This window comes from Alligator mississippiensis, chromosome 9 (assembly GCF_030867095.1).
Source record: "Alligator mississippiensis isolate rAllMis1 chromosome 9, rAllMis1, whole genome shotgun sequence".
Lineage (NCBI taxonomy): Eukaryota > Metazoa > Chordata > Crocodylia > Alligatoridae > Alligator > Alligator mississippiensis.
The window spans coordinates 79,626,194-79,643,127 of record NC_081832.1 but is presented as its reverse complement, the minus strand read 5'-3'; the positions used below and the strand labels follow the sequence as shown (position 1 = coordinate 79,643,127).

The 16,934-nt window shown below is 54.8% G+C and overlaps 3 protein-coding genes across 8 annotated transcripts in view; all 3 read right to left on the bottom strand.

The window, feature by feature from the left end:
- The window catches only part of KDM3B (lysine demethylase 3B), a 74,758-nt gene extending 74,473 nt beyond the window's left edge, over window positions 1–285 (bottom strand). For both annotated transcript variants that reach the window (XM_059713021.1, XM_059713022.1), the window contains exon 1: window positions 34–285. In XM_059713021.1, coding sequence (XP_059569004.1) covers window positions 34–216 — 183 coding nt within the window. In that variant the 5' untranslated portion in view covers window positions 217–285. The remainder of the gene's footprint in view (window positions 1–33) is intronic.
- Window positions 286–2,328: 2,043 nt separating this feature from the next.
- LOC102566458 (C-terminal-binding protein 2) lies at window positions 2,329–13,332 on the bottom strand. Of its 2 annotated transcripts, XM_019500381.2 has the most exons (10): window positions 13,198–13,263; window positions 12,320–12,517; window positions 11,974–12,128; window positions 11,730–11,874; window positions 9,720–9,926; window positions 8,904–9,118; window positions 8,036–8,166; window positions 7,754–7,881; window positions 7,031–7,151; window positions 2,329–5,890 (listed from the first exon to the last, which is right to left on the bottom strand). In XM_019500381.2, exons 2-10 carry the CDS (start codon window positions 12,447–12,449, stop codon window positions 5,719–5,721), a joined length of 1,404 nt encoding a protein of 467 aa, XP_019355926.1. In that variant the 5' UTR covers window positions 12,450–12,517; window positions 13,198–13,263; the 3' UTR covers window positions 2,329–5,718. The 2 variants fall into 2 exon arrangements, with proteins under 2 accessions (XP_019355926.1, XP_006267149.1); XM_006267087.4 differs by lacking the exon at window positions 12,320–12,517 and having other exon boundaries at window positions 13,198–13,332.
- Window positions 13,333–13,508: 176 nt separating this feature from the next.
- Window positions 13,509–16,934, bottom strand: part of FAM53C (family with sequence similarity 53 member C) — an 82,882-nt gene continuing 79,456 nt past the window's right edge. For 3 of the 4 annotated variants that reach the window (XM_059713039.1, XM_059713038.1, XM_059713037.1), the window contains exons 3-4: window positions 16,555–16,612; window positions 13,509–14,514 (exon numbers count right to left, since the gene is read on the bottom strand). In XM_059713039.1, the coding sequence (XP_059569022.1) occupies window positions 13,574–14,514; window positions 16,555–16,561 (948 nt within the window). In that variant the 5' untranslated portion in view covers window positions 16,562–16,612 and the 3' untranslated portion in view covers window positions 13,509–13,573. The remainder of the gene's footprint in view (window positions 14,515–16,554; window positions 16,613–16,934) is intronic. The other variant, XM_059713040.1, reaches the window with a different exon arrangement.

The following is a 16,934-nucleotide window of genomic DNA, read 5'->3' as shown; positions in this document are numbered from 1 at the left end:
GGCCCCGCCCGCCCGCCCGCCCGCGGGCCTCACCGCCAGGTCCTGGGGCACCGCTCCGCTCATGGCCCGCACGGTGCCGCTCCGCCAGGCCCGCGACGGCAGCGCAGGCCCCGGCCCCGGGCCCGGCTCCGGCCCTGCCGCGTCGCCCTCGCCCGCGGCCGCCGCCAGGAGCAGCAGGAGCCGCTTCCCCACCGGCGACGCCGCCGCGTCCGCCATCCCCGGGCCGGGCCTGGCCTGGCCTGCCTCGAGCAACGGCCGCGACCGCCCCGCGCTGGGCCTCCGAGCACCGCCCGCCCCGATCCCGGCCTGCCCCGCGCCGCCCCCCCCCTCCTCCCGGCCTGCCCCGCGCCGCCCCCTCCCCTCCCCTCGCCCGCCGCCGGCGCCTGCGCACACCGGGCGGCCGCACGCGGCGGGGCCGAGCCTGGGCGGGGCCGCGGCGGATGACGACAGCGGGCAACGTCCGCCCGTGACGTCACGGGCCGCGGCGACGACAGGCAGCACTGCCCGCGGCCTGCGCTGCTCCGACCGGGCCGGGGTCGAGCCGCGCCTCCGCCCCCGCCCGCCCGGCCTCCGTCCTCCTGAGCGGACCTGCCTCGGGCCCTACCGGCCCCGCCGTGAAGCGGCGGCGCAGCCTGGAGCGCTGCGGTGCGGTGCGGTGCGGTGCGGCCCGGCCCGAGCGAACCGTCACCCGCCGCCTCTGGCCGGGCGCCGGGCAGGCGGAGCCGAGCGCTGCGGCGGCCGTAAACCCGGGGGAGGCGCTTCGGGATACAAGTTCAGCAGCAGAAATAAAAAATAACCCGCCCGCACGTCCCAGGCACGGGTCCGTCTCGCCGCGGGCGAGGAGGACGAACCTGGCGGAGCCCGCGGAGAGCAGAAAGAAAAGCCCGCGGCCGAGCGCGAGCGGCAGTGACACTCCCGGTCCTTTAACACATCCACGAAAGCCGTACGCCACGGTCAGGAAAGCAGGCTTTACCGCGGGGCTCAACCGACTCGAGTTACCTGATCACACAGCAAAGTCGAGGCAACGTGCTCCGGTGCGTGAGGATGCGCACGGGGAGAGACGCCGACCGCGACGGGGCGTGTCACCTCGGTGGCAGCCGCGTAGCTGCATCCCGTGGTTGAAAAGCGAAGCCAGAAGAACTCAGACCGGCCGTCAGCGTTCCTTCGCCTGCTCCAGCGTCGCACGCAGACACGACGGCTCCAAGCAGCAGGATCCGATCGCGCGGCCCGTGTGGGCGGCGAGCGGCCTCTTGCCAAACGAAGAGCGGCACGCCACGCGCACCCGAGCCCCCGGCCGCGGTGGCTACGGCTACTGGGTAGGAGCGCCCGCCCGGGAGGCAGGCTCTGCGCAATCACGTTCGCCTCAACTTAGAATTGGTGAAGGAGACAAACCGCGATCGTTCACTTGTGTCAGGCGGCTGGCTCATCGAGGTGAGCATCTCTGGACAGCGGCCAACACGGGATGTTTCAGGGGTGCAGGACACCCTAGACTGGATTATGGTTTGATCTGCCACAGGTCAAAGGGCCTCTCTCACTTCCCATAGCGGTTGATTTACGCTCCGAATCCCAAGAACTTGCTGATCATATAAAAGACTAAAATAACCACGTGTTCTCTTAGCCACCTAAGCGCCTCACCCCTTCCTGAATTCTAGGGGTGTAGGCTGTAGCCATGTTGGTCTAAGGACACAGGCAGACAAGGTTCCTTGGGTGAATTTGATCTCTTTGGTTGGTTTAATAAAAGAAATCAAATTCACTCAAGGAACCTTGTCTGCCTGAATTCTTCTGCGCGCATTTCAACGGTATGTTAGGGCCGTGAGCTCTACGGACAGGTTTTGCCTTGTAGAAGCAAGCATTTACTTCCAGCAGGTCTTCCTGTGTTACAAGAAAGGGTGAACGCGACCCGCTTTCTGTGGTCCGTGTTCAACCACTCCCCACAGTTAACAGGTTCTGTCCGCCAGAGCAACATCTTCCAAGTCCCTCCTCCGAATCACTAATTACAAGTCTAGTCCTGACACCAGACCACACCTGACTTTCCCACAGCAAAGCCCATGACCAGGCCACTCTCATAACATGAAGTGGCTAAAGTAGGATCATTTGGAAGCTTTTTCTTTTGAAGCTTGGTTCTTCAAAGGGGACAGATGCAACCACGGATTTTTGTTGTTTCTCCCACCTCCCACAGCATGCACTACGTGGGGCCACCCCTACCACCAAACCGCAGCCATATTTGTTCCAGAACTTTATTAAAATATATCCAAGAAATAGCCAAACAGGTTTTCTAACAAGAGCCAGGAAAGAACTGAAGTGAGAAGGACTTCTGCACAGGGAACATTGCTGTAAAATTTTGTTTACATGCTTTATTTTTAAATGCTTCACAGTTTAATTGTTGTCTACAAAAATATATTTCTGAAACTCTGAGTCCTCTATAAAAAAGCTGGTCAGCAACAGTGACCCTAACAAAACAGGATGTACCTTCGGACAGAGCGTGCATCTCCTGTGAGCAGTTCAGCGTGGCCAGGGCACGTCTGCCTCACCCTGGGATAGGAGGTTTCTGTTCTTTGGGATTAAGCTCCACACTGGTTTTGAAGGAAGTGATTTAAGACAAGAAAAACAATATTCTTTCTGTCTCTCCATGCTGCATTAAACCCAGAACATGGAGTGGCAAATGAGTACACTGCGCAGAAGAGAGTGCTGTTAAAGGAGAACTTGGCATCAGGGAAAAGGGGAAGACTTTGTGCTTCAGTACTGGTACATGTCACTTCCTCGAGCTGTCTGCCCTTCTCTTGATAACGGCCAGGCCCAGCCCAAAGCATACCGAGCAGAGGTGCCACAGGAATAGTTTTACCAGCACCTGAGAGCTGTTCATTGGGGTAGAGGGAAGCATTCAACTTGATTTTAGTCTTGCACCTGCCCAGAACTGCATCTTCTTTACTGCAACTCCAACCAAATTTCAAGTCATTTAGTTCCAAAAGCAGGTCTACGTGGCGCTGGCTGTAACAGAATCTGTTTTCTTAGGACTAAGGCTTAGGTCAAGTTCATCAGCAGACATAGATGGAGTTAGCAATCCTCACAGCTCTAGGCATGTATTCCTAGTATGCCAGTCACCATGGTATCTAGGCACCAACTAAAAAATTAAAAGTTTCAACATCATCCAGGTGAGATCTTCTTTTCCACTCCTTCTTTGAAGAAGTTTTTCTTGATAGTTCTTAATTTACCCATAGTTAAAAAAAAAAAAAAAGATAAAAGGCTGGCCCTTGCACATTTTGCACTGTACTTTAAGAAAGGAGATAAATGGACCCTGATCTCCTGTGCTTGAAAACCCCACAACTGGGAACTCCCTGCCCCAAAATTATCTGCTTCCTGTATCTTTGCAGGTCAAGCAGCTGTTTTCAGCAGCAAGTCAAAAATAAAAAGGTGCTGACAGACTATCTCCCTAAGACAGTAACAGGCCAAAGTCAGCCCTTTGAATCGCTAGGGAAACCTTTCCTCCCACCAGGCCAGCCTGCCTACTGGGGGAGCAGCTTTCTGAGCTACAGCCTTGTTGCTTTAGAGATTAGGAAACTGTTGGAAGAATATTCAGATATTGGTGTCTTCCATTCCAATCAGTGATCTCCAAACTTTCCTCAGAAATGCTTCTCCTCCCTATAATGTGTCTACCACCAGCCCCAGCTGCTGTCACTCTAGTTTGACTAGCTAGTTCCTGAGCCACAAAGGAGGTAAATGAATATTAAAACTGAATAAGTATTACCCAGGAGAACAGAGAGCTGAAGTGCCTACAGCTACCTGAACACCTTAATAAACACACCCAGCTCACAGCGCTGAGAAACTGCACCATGTCCCATCATGGTAAATCTCCACTCAGCTAAGGTGACAGTCCAAAGGAAATAGGGCCAGCTAAAGACTTCCACTCACCATACATTCTCCTCCCCTATGGCACCTCTTCCCACAGGAAAATAAATCATTTCACAAGGTCAGCACTAGATTAGGTCATAAGCCAGTATGTGAAGGAAAAAAATGGAAAACAATGTACAAGTCAGAAGAGAACTTGAGAACCAACTTGAGCTTCGCCACTTCATTCCATTACCCAAACTAAAGAGTAACCTACTTGGATCATGTCCTCTGCAAGTTCTGGGCTCCTTTCACTGGGAAACAAGGAACAGCCTTCTCCTCAAACTGAAGAACAAAGATCTGTGCCCCCCCATTGCCATCCCCCACAGCAAGTTGCATTCCAACACATGCAAGCAACAGAAATGCATACTGTTGCAGCCCAAGAGATGTCAAGTTTTAGATGATTTTGAAATGCTGCAGGCATGCAGACCCTCAGTGTGTGGGGGGAGGGCACAACTGGGAGACATGGGATGCAGTGAAGAAAAGGAAACTTAGAGGAATATAAGTAGAAGTCTGACACTGAATCAAGCTGAAGAATCACCTTCCCCCAGGAAAGTGACAAATGCCTCACTCTTCTTTTCAAGGTTTTGTCTATTCTTAAATGTCCCGAACAATCCTGCCCTTGGCCAGACAGGTGAGCTACTTAGGTTTTTTTCTTTTCTAATTTCTAGGGAGAGTTGTCAGTCTCTGCTGGTACAGATACACTAGAAGTGTTCCATGCCATGCTGGCAGGACATTTCTGCCAGTGTGGTTACATCACCTTTCCAAACATTAGCTATAGCAAGAGAAGCACTCTTCTGTCCGCAAAGATGCATCTACACAAACTTGCCACCTTACCTACATCTGCTTGGGGGGGATGTTTTTCACATTCCAAGCCAACACAGCTATGCTAACAAAACTCTAGCACAGACCATACCAAGTATTCTAGCAGAACATTTTTCTTGATGAAGAGCATTAGTTTGCAAGGTATATGCACAAAAAACCAGCAAGAGCAGCTGCAAATAGCTACAACTTGCTGCGCTCTCCCTATTTCTGCCAGTTCTGACCCTCCCTGAGCAGTGTACGGATTGCAGGGCGATCTCTCCTGACGCCTCATGAACACCTGGGCTGCCAGCATGCACATGACTGCTGTCAGTCCTTTATATCTTTTAGTCTCATATTCCCTTGTGCTCATGCCCAGCACTGCAGGAGCTAAACTTCATGTGGCCAAGCACCAGTCCTCATGATGGCTACACCTGTGCTCACAGACAGCAGGGTCAGGCTACGCAGGGCAGTGCACAGCACTGGGCACAGGGTCACTTCTCCCTGCCCTGCAGTGTATCAGGACACAATCTGCTTGGCCTCTCCAGGTTTTCTAGTCTTGCTTCAAAGCGCTCCCCCACCTCTTCACCTTCACTGTCCAAAAACTATCAAATCTGCAGTCTGTGCAAGTCCCTGCTGAAAACCTACACTGAGTCTGTTGGAAGCACTGGAAGCCTTTTGTGTTCAGTCAGCTCCAGTGCTCCTGGACTTGAGCATGCCCAGGTGCCTTCCTGTGAAACAACAGGAGACAGGGACATGGAAACCTACAGGTCAAACTAAGAATTTCAAAATGGGAAGCAAGGTCACTGCTGTTCTATCCCAGACAAAAAGACAGATTCACCAAGAAATTAAAACTAAAACAGGTTATAAAATATCTGTTGAAAGGCAAGAGCTAAAAGTTTGCCAGTAATGAAATGCATTCTCCTGTCCCATGTGAACAGGAAACAGTCTCAGAGGGAGTTAGGGAAGGTCCTAGCAGGGAGATCTCCCCCTGCTTTTTCTGCTGCCAGAGGAGAAATGAGAGGGAAGATGCTACTGGTCAGCAGGAATCTCTCTGTCTGGGTCCAGTTTGCTCGTCTCTCCTGGGGAAGGGGTACGTGGTGTGGAATGAGAGACAGAGGGTATCCCGTGAGTCACCATCCCCTCCAACACCGTTGGCTCTGGCAAGCCAGGAGCAGCTACTCCCACTACTCCTGGAGGAAACCTGAAACCAACAGAAAACACGAGGAGATTACACGCCTGTCTTCAGAGATCTCAACCAAGGGAAAGGACAGACTTGTGCCATCAGCCTGCCTATTGCAGCTCAGAGGAGATGCAAGGTGGAGTGCTACACTGCATAAAGGTCTACAGCACGGGCACCCATCCTGGCCAGATTGTCTGAGGGCATTTACCAGAGGCCCAGTAACACATGGCTACCACAGCACCCCTTCCCAGAGCACCACTCACTCAGCAACTGACTTCAGTAATGGTTTCAGTCGTGCCCTAGACATTTCCAATACAGATCTTGCCACTGCTAGACAGTGGATTTCAGACATCCCAAACGAGTGCCTGACACTATGTGCAAGAGGCACAAACTGCTGGATACCCCCTCACTGGACTGTAAAAAGAAAAATGAACAGCTTCTGGACAAAGCTTTTACTTTGCTTCCATTATCCACAACTCTTTTTTTTCTGGGAGAAAAGAGTATTCCTTTGCCAGAAGGAAGTAAGCGTGCAACAAACATTAACAGTCCCTAATGTTTCCGGAAGGGAGAGAAGAATTAAACCCCTATGTTAGAGATGCAGAAACAGAAGGGAAGCAACCTGTCCCAGCACCACACAGAAAGCCTGCAGCAGACAAACAGAACCCTAGGATCTGCCTTAGTCTTTTGCCCAGTCCACTAGACCATGTTGGCTCTCACGTTTACAGTCCTGTCTTGGGGTGAAGAGAAGGAAGTTCTGCGCATAGACTGTAATTCTTTGTATGCTTCATTCCTAGGGTTCACCCTAGATCCTTCTTTTGAGTCCAGCCAGTTTCACATATTGAAGAGCCTCTATAACACACAACCTTTCAAAAAACTGTTGCAAGATAACTTGGTGCAGTGGATACATCTACATGGCCCTGGGTTCCCACAGCTGGCACAGACTGTCAGAAGAAGCAGCTATGTGCTTCTGAGCCAGCTAAAGAAGCGATGCTGACAACATTTCTTGTGGGAGCTTATGCCACACAGCTTGCAGGATGTGATCTGTTGCCAGGCAAAATGCAATTCTCAGATTCCCAGAGAAAGTACACACCCCAGACACTGGACTCCGCATGCGTAAGACAGCACAAGCACCTGCATGATGTGCACTAGCCCGTATCTCACCTGTAAGCTGCAGCTCCATTAAGTTCTGGGTGGACAGTTGCAGGATCGATATTGGACCACTGAGCAGCTAACAACAAATACTCCTTGTTAACACAGTTTTTCAAGGCATCGGGTATGTGACCTGTGGCAACAAGAAGGTAAAAGAACAAGGAGCAAATGTACCGATGCCCAACGTACTTGCAGCTGAAAGCAGCAAAAAGGGACCCTCCATCCTTTCCTGTGTGAGTTCCACTGGACAGAGAAGAGGAGATCTAAATGCAGATCTGTTCCATACCCACATCTTATCCAGGCGATTCTCAGGGACTCAAACACACTCCACCCAACCCCTAGGATCTTAGGAAAGGGACAGTTTCCTTGATTTGCCACTGCCAGGCCTTACCTTCCCCAGCACATACTGGGCACTTATGGGTATGCCATACAGCCTGCAAAGTGACAGGCCAGGTGTCCAGAGGGAAGGGAAAGACATTGGTCTTGCCCATAACACAAGCTAAAAAACAAAGACTCCTCTTGGCAACAGCTATAAAACCCTTAAAAGCCAAACAGCCCATCAGCAACATGCATTCCCTTTCCAGGAAATAATGAATCGGGCAGTGAAGCACAAGCCCAACAACCCTGGCCTTCAGGAAAAAGCCTGCATTAATATTCCACAGTCCTAACAGGGAACCAAGGAATGGCGCCTATCCCAGCAGCCCCATCACATCCCAGGCCTCCCCAGGAACCTACCTGTGATAGCTCGGCGGATCTCCCTAGCTGCATCTTCTCTGGATTCAATGGAAGCCTGCTCACTGTACCATGCAGCATGAGGGGTGCAGATCACGTTGGGAGCATCCTTTAGGGGCCCCTGGGCAAAGCTGGGGAAGGGAGTGGGGGGGACGGACAAAAGACCAAACACGTTGTTTCTCCCCCAGATGGAATCCCAATCTGTCTTCCCAGCATAACCATAACATGACCAAGATCAGAGAATCACCCAGTACAGAAGAGCGACAGGACAGGAGCAGACATTACCTGAAGGGCTCAGATTCATGCACATCCAGTGCTGTCCCTCTGATTCTCCCTTCCTTCAAGGCTTGTGCCAAGGCCTTTTCATCTACAAGGCCCCCACGTGCTGTATTCACCAGGAAGCAGCCCTGGCGCATCTGGGGAGCGGAAAATAAAAAGAGGGGTGGGGAGTGAAAATGTCCTTTTCCTCAGTCAGCATTAATTTGGGGGAGATGGCTGGAAACAAGCAGGATCCTGCAGAGACTGGGAAGGACCAGGGCACACGAAGCGGGCCTGGAGAACTCAGTGCACACGCTGAAGGCACAGAAAGGCAGAAGAGCTCGCAGGTTTCCCGCCCTAGAGTGCCCCACTATTTTTGTTTTAGCAGACCACTCTAATCAGTTACTCGAGGAAACAAGCAAAGAGGCCAGCTGCGCAAACCAGACAGCTGTAAGAAAGCACTGAAAAGCATCAGCAGAGGGGCGGGGGGAGCCAGAGACTGCTATAGCAGAGAGTACTCAGCCCCGAGAGCAAGGCACACTCACAGAACTGTACTACTGGCCTGCACTACTCCTGCCTCTAATCAGCATCCCTTACGCATCTGAAACGTAACTACAAACTTCTCATTCATCGTGAACGGTAGCCACCTAAAACAGTTGTTTCATATGTGAAATTACAAAGCAAAGAGTCCGTGCCAAGTTCTCTCCTGAAACAAGCACGGATCCATCCACCTGCTCCCAGCCACTGCAGGCAACAGGAGCCATACAGCAGAGCCAGCAAGATTCACAAGCTCCCAGCCTCTGTGAAAGCAGCAGCCTATGTTCTTATTCATTTCCAGGGTGTTTGGAGCAGGGGTTAGGGAGGCAAAAGGAGGAAGACCAAGTTTCTGCTGCACCTGTTTAATAGTGAAGTCGTTGATGAGGTGATGGTTATGTTCATTCAGGCTGCAGTGCAATGAAATGCAATCGCTGTGCATTAGGAGATCCTGCAGAGTCCCTACTCGCTGCAGCCCGAGGGACCGTTCCACTCCATCCGGCAGGTACGGGTCATAGAAAATCACATTGAAACCAAAGGTTTTAGCTCGCAGGGCCACAGCCTGTCCAACACGGCCTTCACAGGAGAAAACACGCATGTCAAATGAATGCAACAACCCACAGCACAGCCAGGGGTCTAGGCGGGGACTGCTCCTGGATACTCTTGGAACCCCATCCCTTCTCCCCACTCCTCCCCACAGAAGCCCATGAAGGAGCAGATGATCATATTGGAGTTCTGTGCTGTTCCCTTGATGTGAACTAACCCTTCCATGCACTGTAGCCAACAGTGCTCAACCCCAAGGGGAGCTCTTTATGCTTAGCCCACACTCAGTCTGCACTCTAAACATATGCATTTCAGGCTGATTAGAAAAGAGATGGCCTGGAAGCAAGGTCTTCTAGCAAGACCTGGTATCGCAGCAACATGAAGTTCTCCCAACAAGGCCAGCACATGCAGAGGCTGCCAAAGAGGGCTGTTTGAAAATGTCAGCTTTTCCAATCATTTGTATAAGAAAGGCAGAGACTCACGGGCTGCACTACACGTTTGGCTTCTGAGAGTAGCAAGATTACATATTAAATCACCAGCATTACAAACTTAGAAATCCAGCATGTCCAGAAGCTACCAGCAGTGTCCCCAGGGACACTCAGTTTCCTTCTCGGTCCAAGTTACCATTTCTTACCCAGGCCAATGATGCCTAGTGTCTCCCCACGGATACGCACAGCACCTCCAGCCACCTCTCGGATCTGCTCAACACTTGAAGCCCGATTTCCTTCCCGCATAGCCTGATGGAGCCAAGTCACCCGGCGATACAAGTTCAAGATATGACAGAGGGTAGAGTCTGCGGTCTCCTCTACAGAGGAGGAAGGGACGTTGCAAACTGCGATGCCTGCAATAAGAAGGAACTCACATGAGATCCCTAGCACCCCATACAGCATTATGGCAGCAAACTCCCCTTCTAGAGCATGATGGCTGGAAGGCAAGTCCACGCTCCACAGCCACAGTCACTAAGGTGCCAGCCTCGTTACTCAAGTTTCAGGATCCTCCAGGAAAAAGTTCCTAAGCTTCTTTGCTTCTCAAACCGTTAGGCTGGCGCCCCCACCACAGAAAAATGACAAAACCAGAGAAGTTTGCTTGTTATACCATTTGTGCAGCCAAAGTATGCAGAGGGCAGCACCTGGCCAAGAGACACTCCAGGGCATTCCTAAGGGGCTGCCCAGCAAATCATGGGAGCAGAATTACAAATGTGGCTGTCTCCGTGCTTTCTGTACCAGATGCTCAAAGCCAGATTGCAAGCACGGGTTTCCCAGTCACACTGCTGCTGCTGCTAAGCCACAACATGTACAAACTAGAAACCACAGGGTTCCCTCTCAAAATCCATTTGCTGTTTAAAAAACCCAGTCATTACAATTACCACTATGGAGGCACTGTGCAGCCACATGGACTCTCTCAGATACCCTGGGCAAGAATGACAAGGCAAACCATAATGCTAATGAAGGCAAGCACTGAAAGATACCTTGCCACCAGGAAGCAATCAGTGTCAGAGCCCTGTATGAGCCACGTCATGGAAGGAAGGAAAGAAAACACCTTAGAATGACCTCGAGTTCTCTCTAATTTCCCCCTGCATTGAGAAGAGTCTCTGGACCGCATAGAGGGCCAGGATATCCAGAGAAATGTTTCAGCATATACAATCTTAGATAGCCAAAAATCAGGTTCAAATAGGGCAAAGCAGATCTTCTGCCTAAACCTTAGCCCTAGAATCGCAAAACGTCTTTGGGAAAAGAGGTTTTACTGGAGCCTGAGGCCCCAGTGCATCTTGTCAAGCCGAGAGAGACTTAACAAGGTACATCTATCCTATTCAAGCAGCACCATTCTGAGATGTCCTGGCACGAGCAGGTGCAGCCTAAAAGCAGGGTACCTGTGGCAGTGCAGTAAGCACAGGGCTGCACTACCACACCCACACCACAGCTGGCTTAGGAGGCAACAGGCATAGAGCAGCAAGGCAAGTGTCCATATAACACTGCCTGGCACTCAGTGGAGCAGTTCAAACGTGTCAGCACAAAAACAGCCAAGCCTCAACACTCACATCAGAACCATGATATAAATCCAGGTGGAAGTTGAAAGCACAGATGATTCAGCATTGCAAACACCTCTTGGCAAAGCATACAGATAGATTTCCCCTTCCCCAAATCTGTGGCAGCTAAGAAAGAATAAAGACATCAAGGACTACATACAGCCGCTGCCATCAAGACCCTGAAAATGTTCATCCACAATTTAGTTGAATGCAAAACCCCTCTGGAAGTTACATAATGATTCCTAAGCAACTGAAATCGATTTGCAGGGCATCAGGCTATTTGCTTCCAGCACAGTAAATATCTAACTGGACCTTAAACAGGTTCAGGACCTCCTCGTCAAGAAGACAGGGAAGCAGTTTATGGAAAGGTAAGTTACCAGCTGCATCCAGGATTTGGGAACCTTTGTGACCAAGAACCTAACCTTCTTCTTAGGCCAGCTGCCATAAAATCTTTGCGCTTGAACTTTCTGTCTCCTTCCAAATGAGGCCTGACCTTATTTGGCGTATTTGGGTATGTCCAATGAGTCTGGTCATTCCAAAGCAGAAAGGGAAAGTGAATGTGAATGTCCCTTCATAGTCACTTATGTTCCCAGAAGAGACGCACAGAGCTCATCGTACCTAATTCTGCAGCTGACTTAATGTCCACATTGTCATAGCCACTGCCAATGCGCACAATGACACGGAGAGCTTTGAACTTCTCCAGGTCCTGGCGGGATAGGGTGATGGTGTGATACATGAGAGCCCCCACAGCCTCATTCAGCACCTGCAGACAGAAAACACCACCCTCAGAGTCATTCCATGTTTCAGCTGCTCATGGAGGCAGCCTGTTCCATCCCCACGTGGACTCCCTTGGTCTTCCTACCTTTTCATGGATTTCCTGAGTTGACTGAGCATCACAGAAGGCCACTGTAGCAACATCCTTTAGGATGGGCATCTCAACAGTACAATCTCTCCCATCCAGGAGCGCAACCAGTGGTCGGGCTGGCATCGGTCCATTCACAATGGGAGGCCGTATGCCTACGGAAAAAGGAAGTTAGGACCGACTGTGCACAGGAAGGAACAAAATGAACTCCAGAGCCCAGGGCTAACATGAGAAGCAGGCAGCACCCTCGTTAGCACAGACTGAACGGGACACGAGAGGAACTCTCTCCTGTAGCAGGGGACGGCAGCCTACAGCCCAGAGATTAGATCCAACCTGCAGCAGTCACCTGCAGCCACTGGGGCCTCCGGAGGCTTGTGAGGGTCATGCCCCTGTGGCCCCAGTCCCCTCCTCGGCCTCACAGCTTGCCCTGTGCCTCGCCCACTGGAGAGCTGCTGCGGGGCAAGGGGAAAAATCATCCCGCGACAGGAAACGGGCAGCCTGCCGTTGTTGGAAGGTTGCTGGTCCCAGTCCTATAGCAAGCAACCTAGTCAAAAGGCACGAAAGCATCGATAAGCACAAAAAGAATTTGGAAAACGGAAGTCACGGCAGATCTGTCCAAGCCTCTTCAGGGAGCAGGGCTCAGAGCAGTGCGTGACCGCGGCTGAGGAGAGCAGCACCGCGCACACGCGAGAACAAGAAGAGCCAAACGCTGCTGCAAACTCCCTTTCCAGAACACCTCCCTCCATGGCACGGGTGGAGGCACTGGGAGATTAGACAGTTACGCAGCGAAGGAAGACGCACGTCAGACTCGGCTACAGCGCGGCAACCGTTTCATCCACCTGCCGCCAACTTGTTGCACGCAAACCTAAGCCGCGATAACCTACTTTCTGGTTCATCCAAATGTAAAACTAACGATTTTTAGTCCCACTTATTTGGAAACCAGAGCAGACAAGTGGAGCTGCTGCACGGGACCAGGTGGCGCGCGCCCCTGTGCCCGGCCCGGCCCGGCCTTCTCCAACGCCGCCGCGCTGCCGGCACCTCGCGGGGGCTCCTGCGGGTCCGGCGCTGGTGTTGGTGTCGGGACCTGCCCCGCGCTCTCGCCTCGGGCCTGCCCCAGACAGACTGCGGCGCCGGGCAGCACCGCCGCGGACGGCCCGCGGTCTCCGGCCCAACCCGGAGCCGGTCCCTCCCGCGCGGGCGCTCCCCGAGGCGCCCGGGCCTCACCTTCGCAGATGCGGTCCAGCCTCTGCCGCTTCACTTTGTGCCTGTCCATGGGGCGCGGCGACCCCGCGGGCCGCTCGGCTCGGCGCGGCGCGGCGCGGGCCGCTGCAGGAGGCGGCGGCGGTCACGGGCGCGGCGCCACCCCGCGCGGCCACTCGGCGCCGGGCTCCGGTCCGGGGGAAGCGGAAGCGGAAGCGGAAGGGCCGGGCCGAGTCCGCGGCGGGCGCGTCCCCACGGCCCCCGCGCCGCGCCCCGCCCGGCCCGGAGCGGAAAGGGCCGCGCAGCCACCGAGACGCCGCAGCGCAGCGCAGCGCAGCGCGCCCCACTTCCGCTTCCGGCCCGCGGGCGCCCCCGGCTGGGCGGGTCCGGGCCGCTCGCCCTAGTTCTCCTCGATGAGCGCCAGGTCCAGGTCGCCGAGGTCCCGGCGCAGCGGCGGCTCCTCGGGCCCGGCCCCGGCCCCGGCCCAGCGCCGCCCGCGCTCCTCCTCCTCCTCCTCGTCCTCCTCCTCGTCCTCCTCGGCGCTGCCGCAGCCGCTCCGCGCCGCGCCGCCGCCCGGGGGGCTGCAGGGCCGGGGCGCGGGGGCCGGGCCGCGGGCGCCTCCGGGCAGCTGCGTCTGCGAACGGGCCCGAGCGTCAGCGCCGCCCGCGGCCTCCCCCGCCCGGCCGCGCCCGCGCCCCGCGCTCCCTACCTGGTTCATCTTGTGGAAGTCGAGCGCGGGCCGGCGCCGGCTCACGCGCTCATCGTGGCGCCGCTTGAGGCCGCTCTTCCTGGCGCCCAGGTCGCAGGGCTGCGAGCGGCTGCGCGGGCGCGGCGCGGGCGCGCAGGAGGCCGAGCTCCGCGGCGACAAGGAGAAGCGCCGCTGCAGCGGGAAGGGCTGCGGGGCTTCTCCGCCGTCCCAGGCCTCCCGCGGCAGGGCCAGGGCCAAGCTGAAGAAGGGGGGGCTGCGCGGCCGCGGCGGGGTGCTGGGGGGGCCCGGGCCCGGGCCCGGCGGGGGCTGGCGGGGGCGCGGCGCTGCCAGCGCGCCCGCTGCGCCGCTGCGCCGCTGCTGCACGGCCGTCCACACGCGGGAGCCGAGCGGCCGCCAGCGGGAGAGATCCTCGGGCACCGAGAGCGAGCGGCAGTGCCGCTTGGAAGGGGGCACCGACGCCTTCTCCGAGGTGCGCGGGTCTGCGGCCAGCGCGGGGGACACGGGGCTGCCCGGCGGGCAGCTGCTCTGGCCGCGAGGCGGCAGGCCCAGGCTGGGGCGGCGGTAGCCGAAGCTTACGTTGTCCTGAAGGTGGATTCGAGGACAGAGGAGCCGGTCCCTCCAGGAAGCCCTTTCTGCAAGAGACGCCAGAGGAGGGAACAGTTTACCAGCCTGCCCGTCTCGCCCCCCGGCAGCCACGGCCTCGTCCTTGTCCCGCAGTCCTGGGCGAGAGACCGGCGCCGGCGCCGCCGCGTCCCAGCAACCGACTGCCTCTCCCACGCATCCTTGTCTGGGCGCCCGGCCCCGAAGGAGGCTCTCCTGGCTGTGGGGCTTTACGACAACTCCCTGGATTCGGCGCCTGGGGTTGTTCTCACTACCCTAAGACAGGACCAGCGTGCCTCGTCTGCCCTCAGTCCCCAGCGCCGCCACCACGTGATGCCCTCGAGAGATGTTAGCTCATTAAATCTGCTTCCCAGCGCGTCCCAGCACAGGGGGCATCTTCCCTCCAGCTGGGCTAGGAAGAGGGCAGACACGGTGGCTGGCAAGCACCGGGACTGGGAAACCTCACCCCTGGTACTGATGCCTTGAAGGAGGGCACAGATGTACCAAGCCTCTCTGACCTGGGCTAGGGGATGACTGCAGGACAGGCGGTCCACACGGAGATCTGCCCACCTCCTCCACAAACCGTACATTTGAGGAACTGAGCAATGGAAACACTCAAATCCTACAGCCACCACTGACGTGCCGTAGTCCGGCTTCTGCAGACAGGCCCCGATGGGGCAACACTGCTGCTTGGACAGTAGTGTGCTTCCCAGTACCCTGCTCAACTGTGGAAGGTCTTGGCTGAATGCCTCCGTCACTAAACTCCCAAGTGACTGGCTGTAGCCAAGTTAAGTGAATATAATGCACGTTTTGTGGGGTGGGAGAGAGGGGTTGCTGTGGGGGTGGTGACGGTCTCCCTGATGAGCTGGCCCACAGCAATTTGCCCAACTGTACAGCAAGCGGATGTTGTTTTTAATGCCAGAAACAACAGAATGAGTTTGATGCCACAGAATGGCTAAAATAGAAACATACTGAGGCAGGCAGGCTGGATGTGCAACAGAGAACAGATTGGGATGGTGGCAGGAAATCTGAGCCCTGGGCTTCCTGGAGAGGAAGGGGCTTTCACACTCTTTGGAGGAACAGCTGATACGAGCCACTCCATGCAACAAAGCACTGCCGGAGACTGGAGAGGAGATGGGGATCACCAGGGGGTGGGGGCATCCAGGTCACCAGTTACAAAGGTCCAACCCTGCGTGGCCTAGGCAGAACTTAGCTGATGCGTCTCCTGGGATGGGAAACTGTCCTGTCTCACAGTCAGTGATGCCACAAGCATCTAGAAGAGAACTGATTCCAGCCAAGAACCAGCTCCAAAACTAAGGCCCGGAGGCTGCTGCATTAGGGAAACAGAAAGCTCGGCGTCGAGGAAGTGCTCCTCCCTCTGGGAAAGTTCCCTGCGTGACAAGGAATGCTTTTATGTGGACAGTAGCTCTGAAAGGTGCCGAGGAGCCAGGATGCGCTGCACTAGTTGGAGAGAGATTGAGCACAGCGAAGGTCTTGAAAGGCCCTTCGTCGTCTGTATCTCACCTCTCGTCTTGCATCCACTCCTAGCCCTAGCCTGCATGCTAACAACTGTGTTTCCCTATGCACAGACAGCGGGTAGCAGATTGCAAGCACTTCCACACACAGATGGCAGCAGAATTGCCGCTTGATGCTACAAAGGACACTTGCACAAAGCTTTCAGAAAGACCTGGTCAGAAAGGGGCAATATTAAGAAGATTCTATTTTATTACTCTAGTTTTGAACTGATTTCTTCTATGCTTTTGATACCAGAGACGATAGGGATGGAGTGGTTTAAAAATCAGATTTATTCACTGCTTTTCTGGAACAAGGAGCTGGTTTCAGGCTTGGGTCCCAGATGGTACAGTATTAAGTTGCACACCTGGCAGGGGAAAACAGCTGTTCCTTTGGAACGGCAGGTTCGCTGGGGTGCCCCCCCTCAGCCCCATCTCTGATTGATAAGTCCTTTTGGCAAGGAGATGCACAGACAAAAACATCTCGTAACACAAATGGGTGGAGGCAGAAAAAAAGCATGATGTGGGCACAACAGGTGAAATGCAGCTAGGTGTTCTTACCAGACATGAGCAGGGAAGGGCTGCCACAGCGGGTCACGTCTGCCTGGTCAGGCCATGGCTACGGAGGAAAACACAGAGTCACCATGCTGCAGGAAGGAACAAGAACCTCTCGGCCTCCCCCCAGCCAGGAGCAAAAACCAGCGTCACCATCAGGTCTGGAAGCACTGAACAGATCAGAGACTCTGCTATGAATCTTAGCCACAGCAGCCTGCGGCGACGGAGACTAGATTCCAGCAGGCGCCCGAAGTGCTCCGTGGGACTCCTGACCCACAACGGGCTCCTGGCTCAGGTGGTCAACATCCCAACAGACCCCTGACTCGGTGAGAAAACCCCCAGCCCCTGCTCGCGGAATTAGCTCATCTCGCTCCCTCTGGGATGAT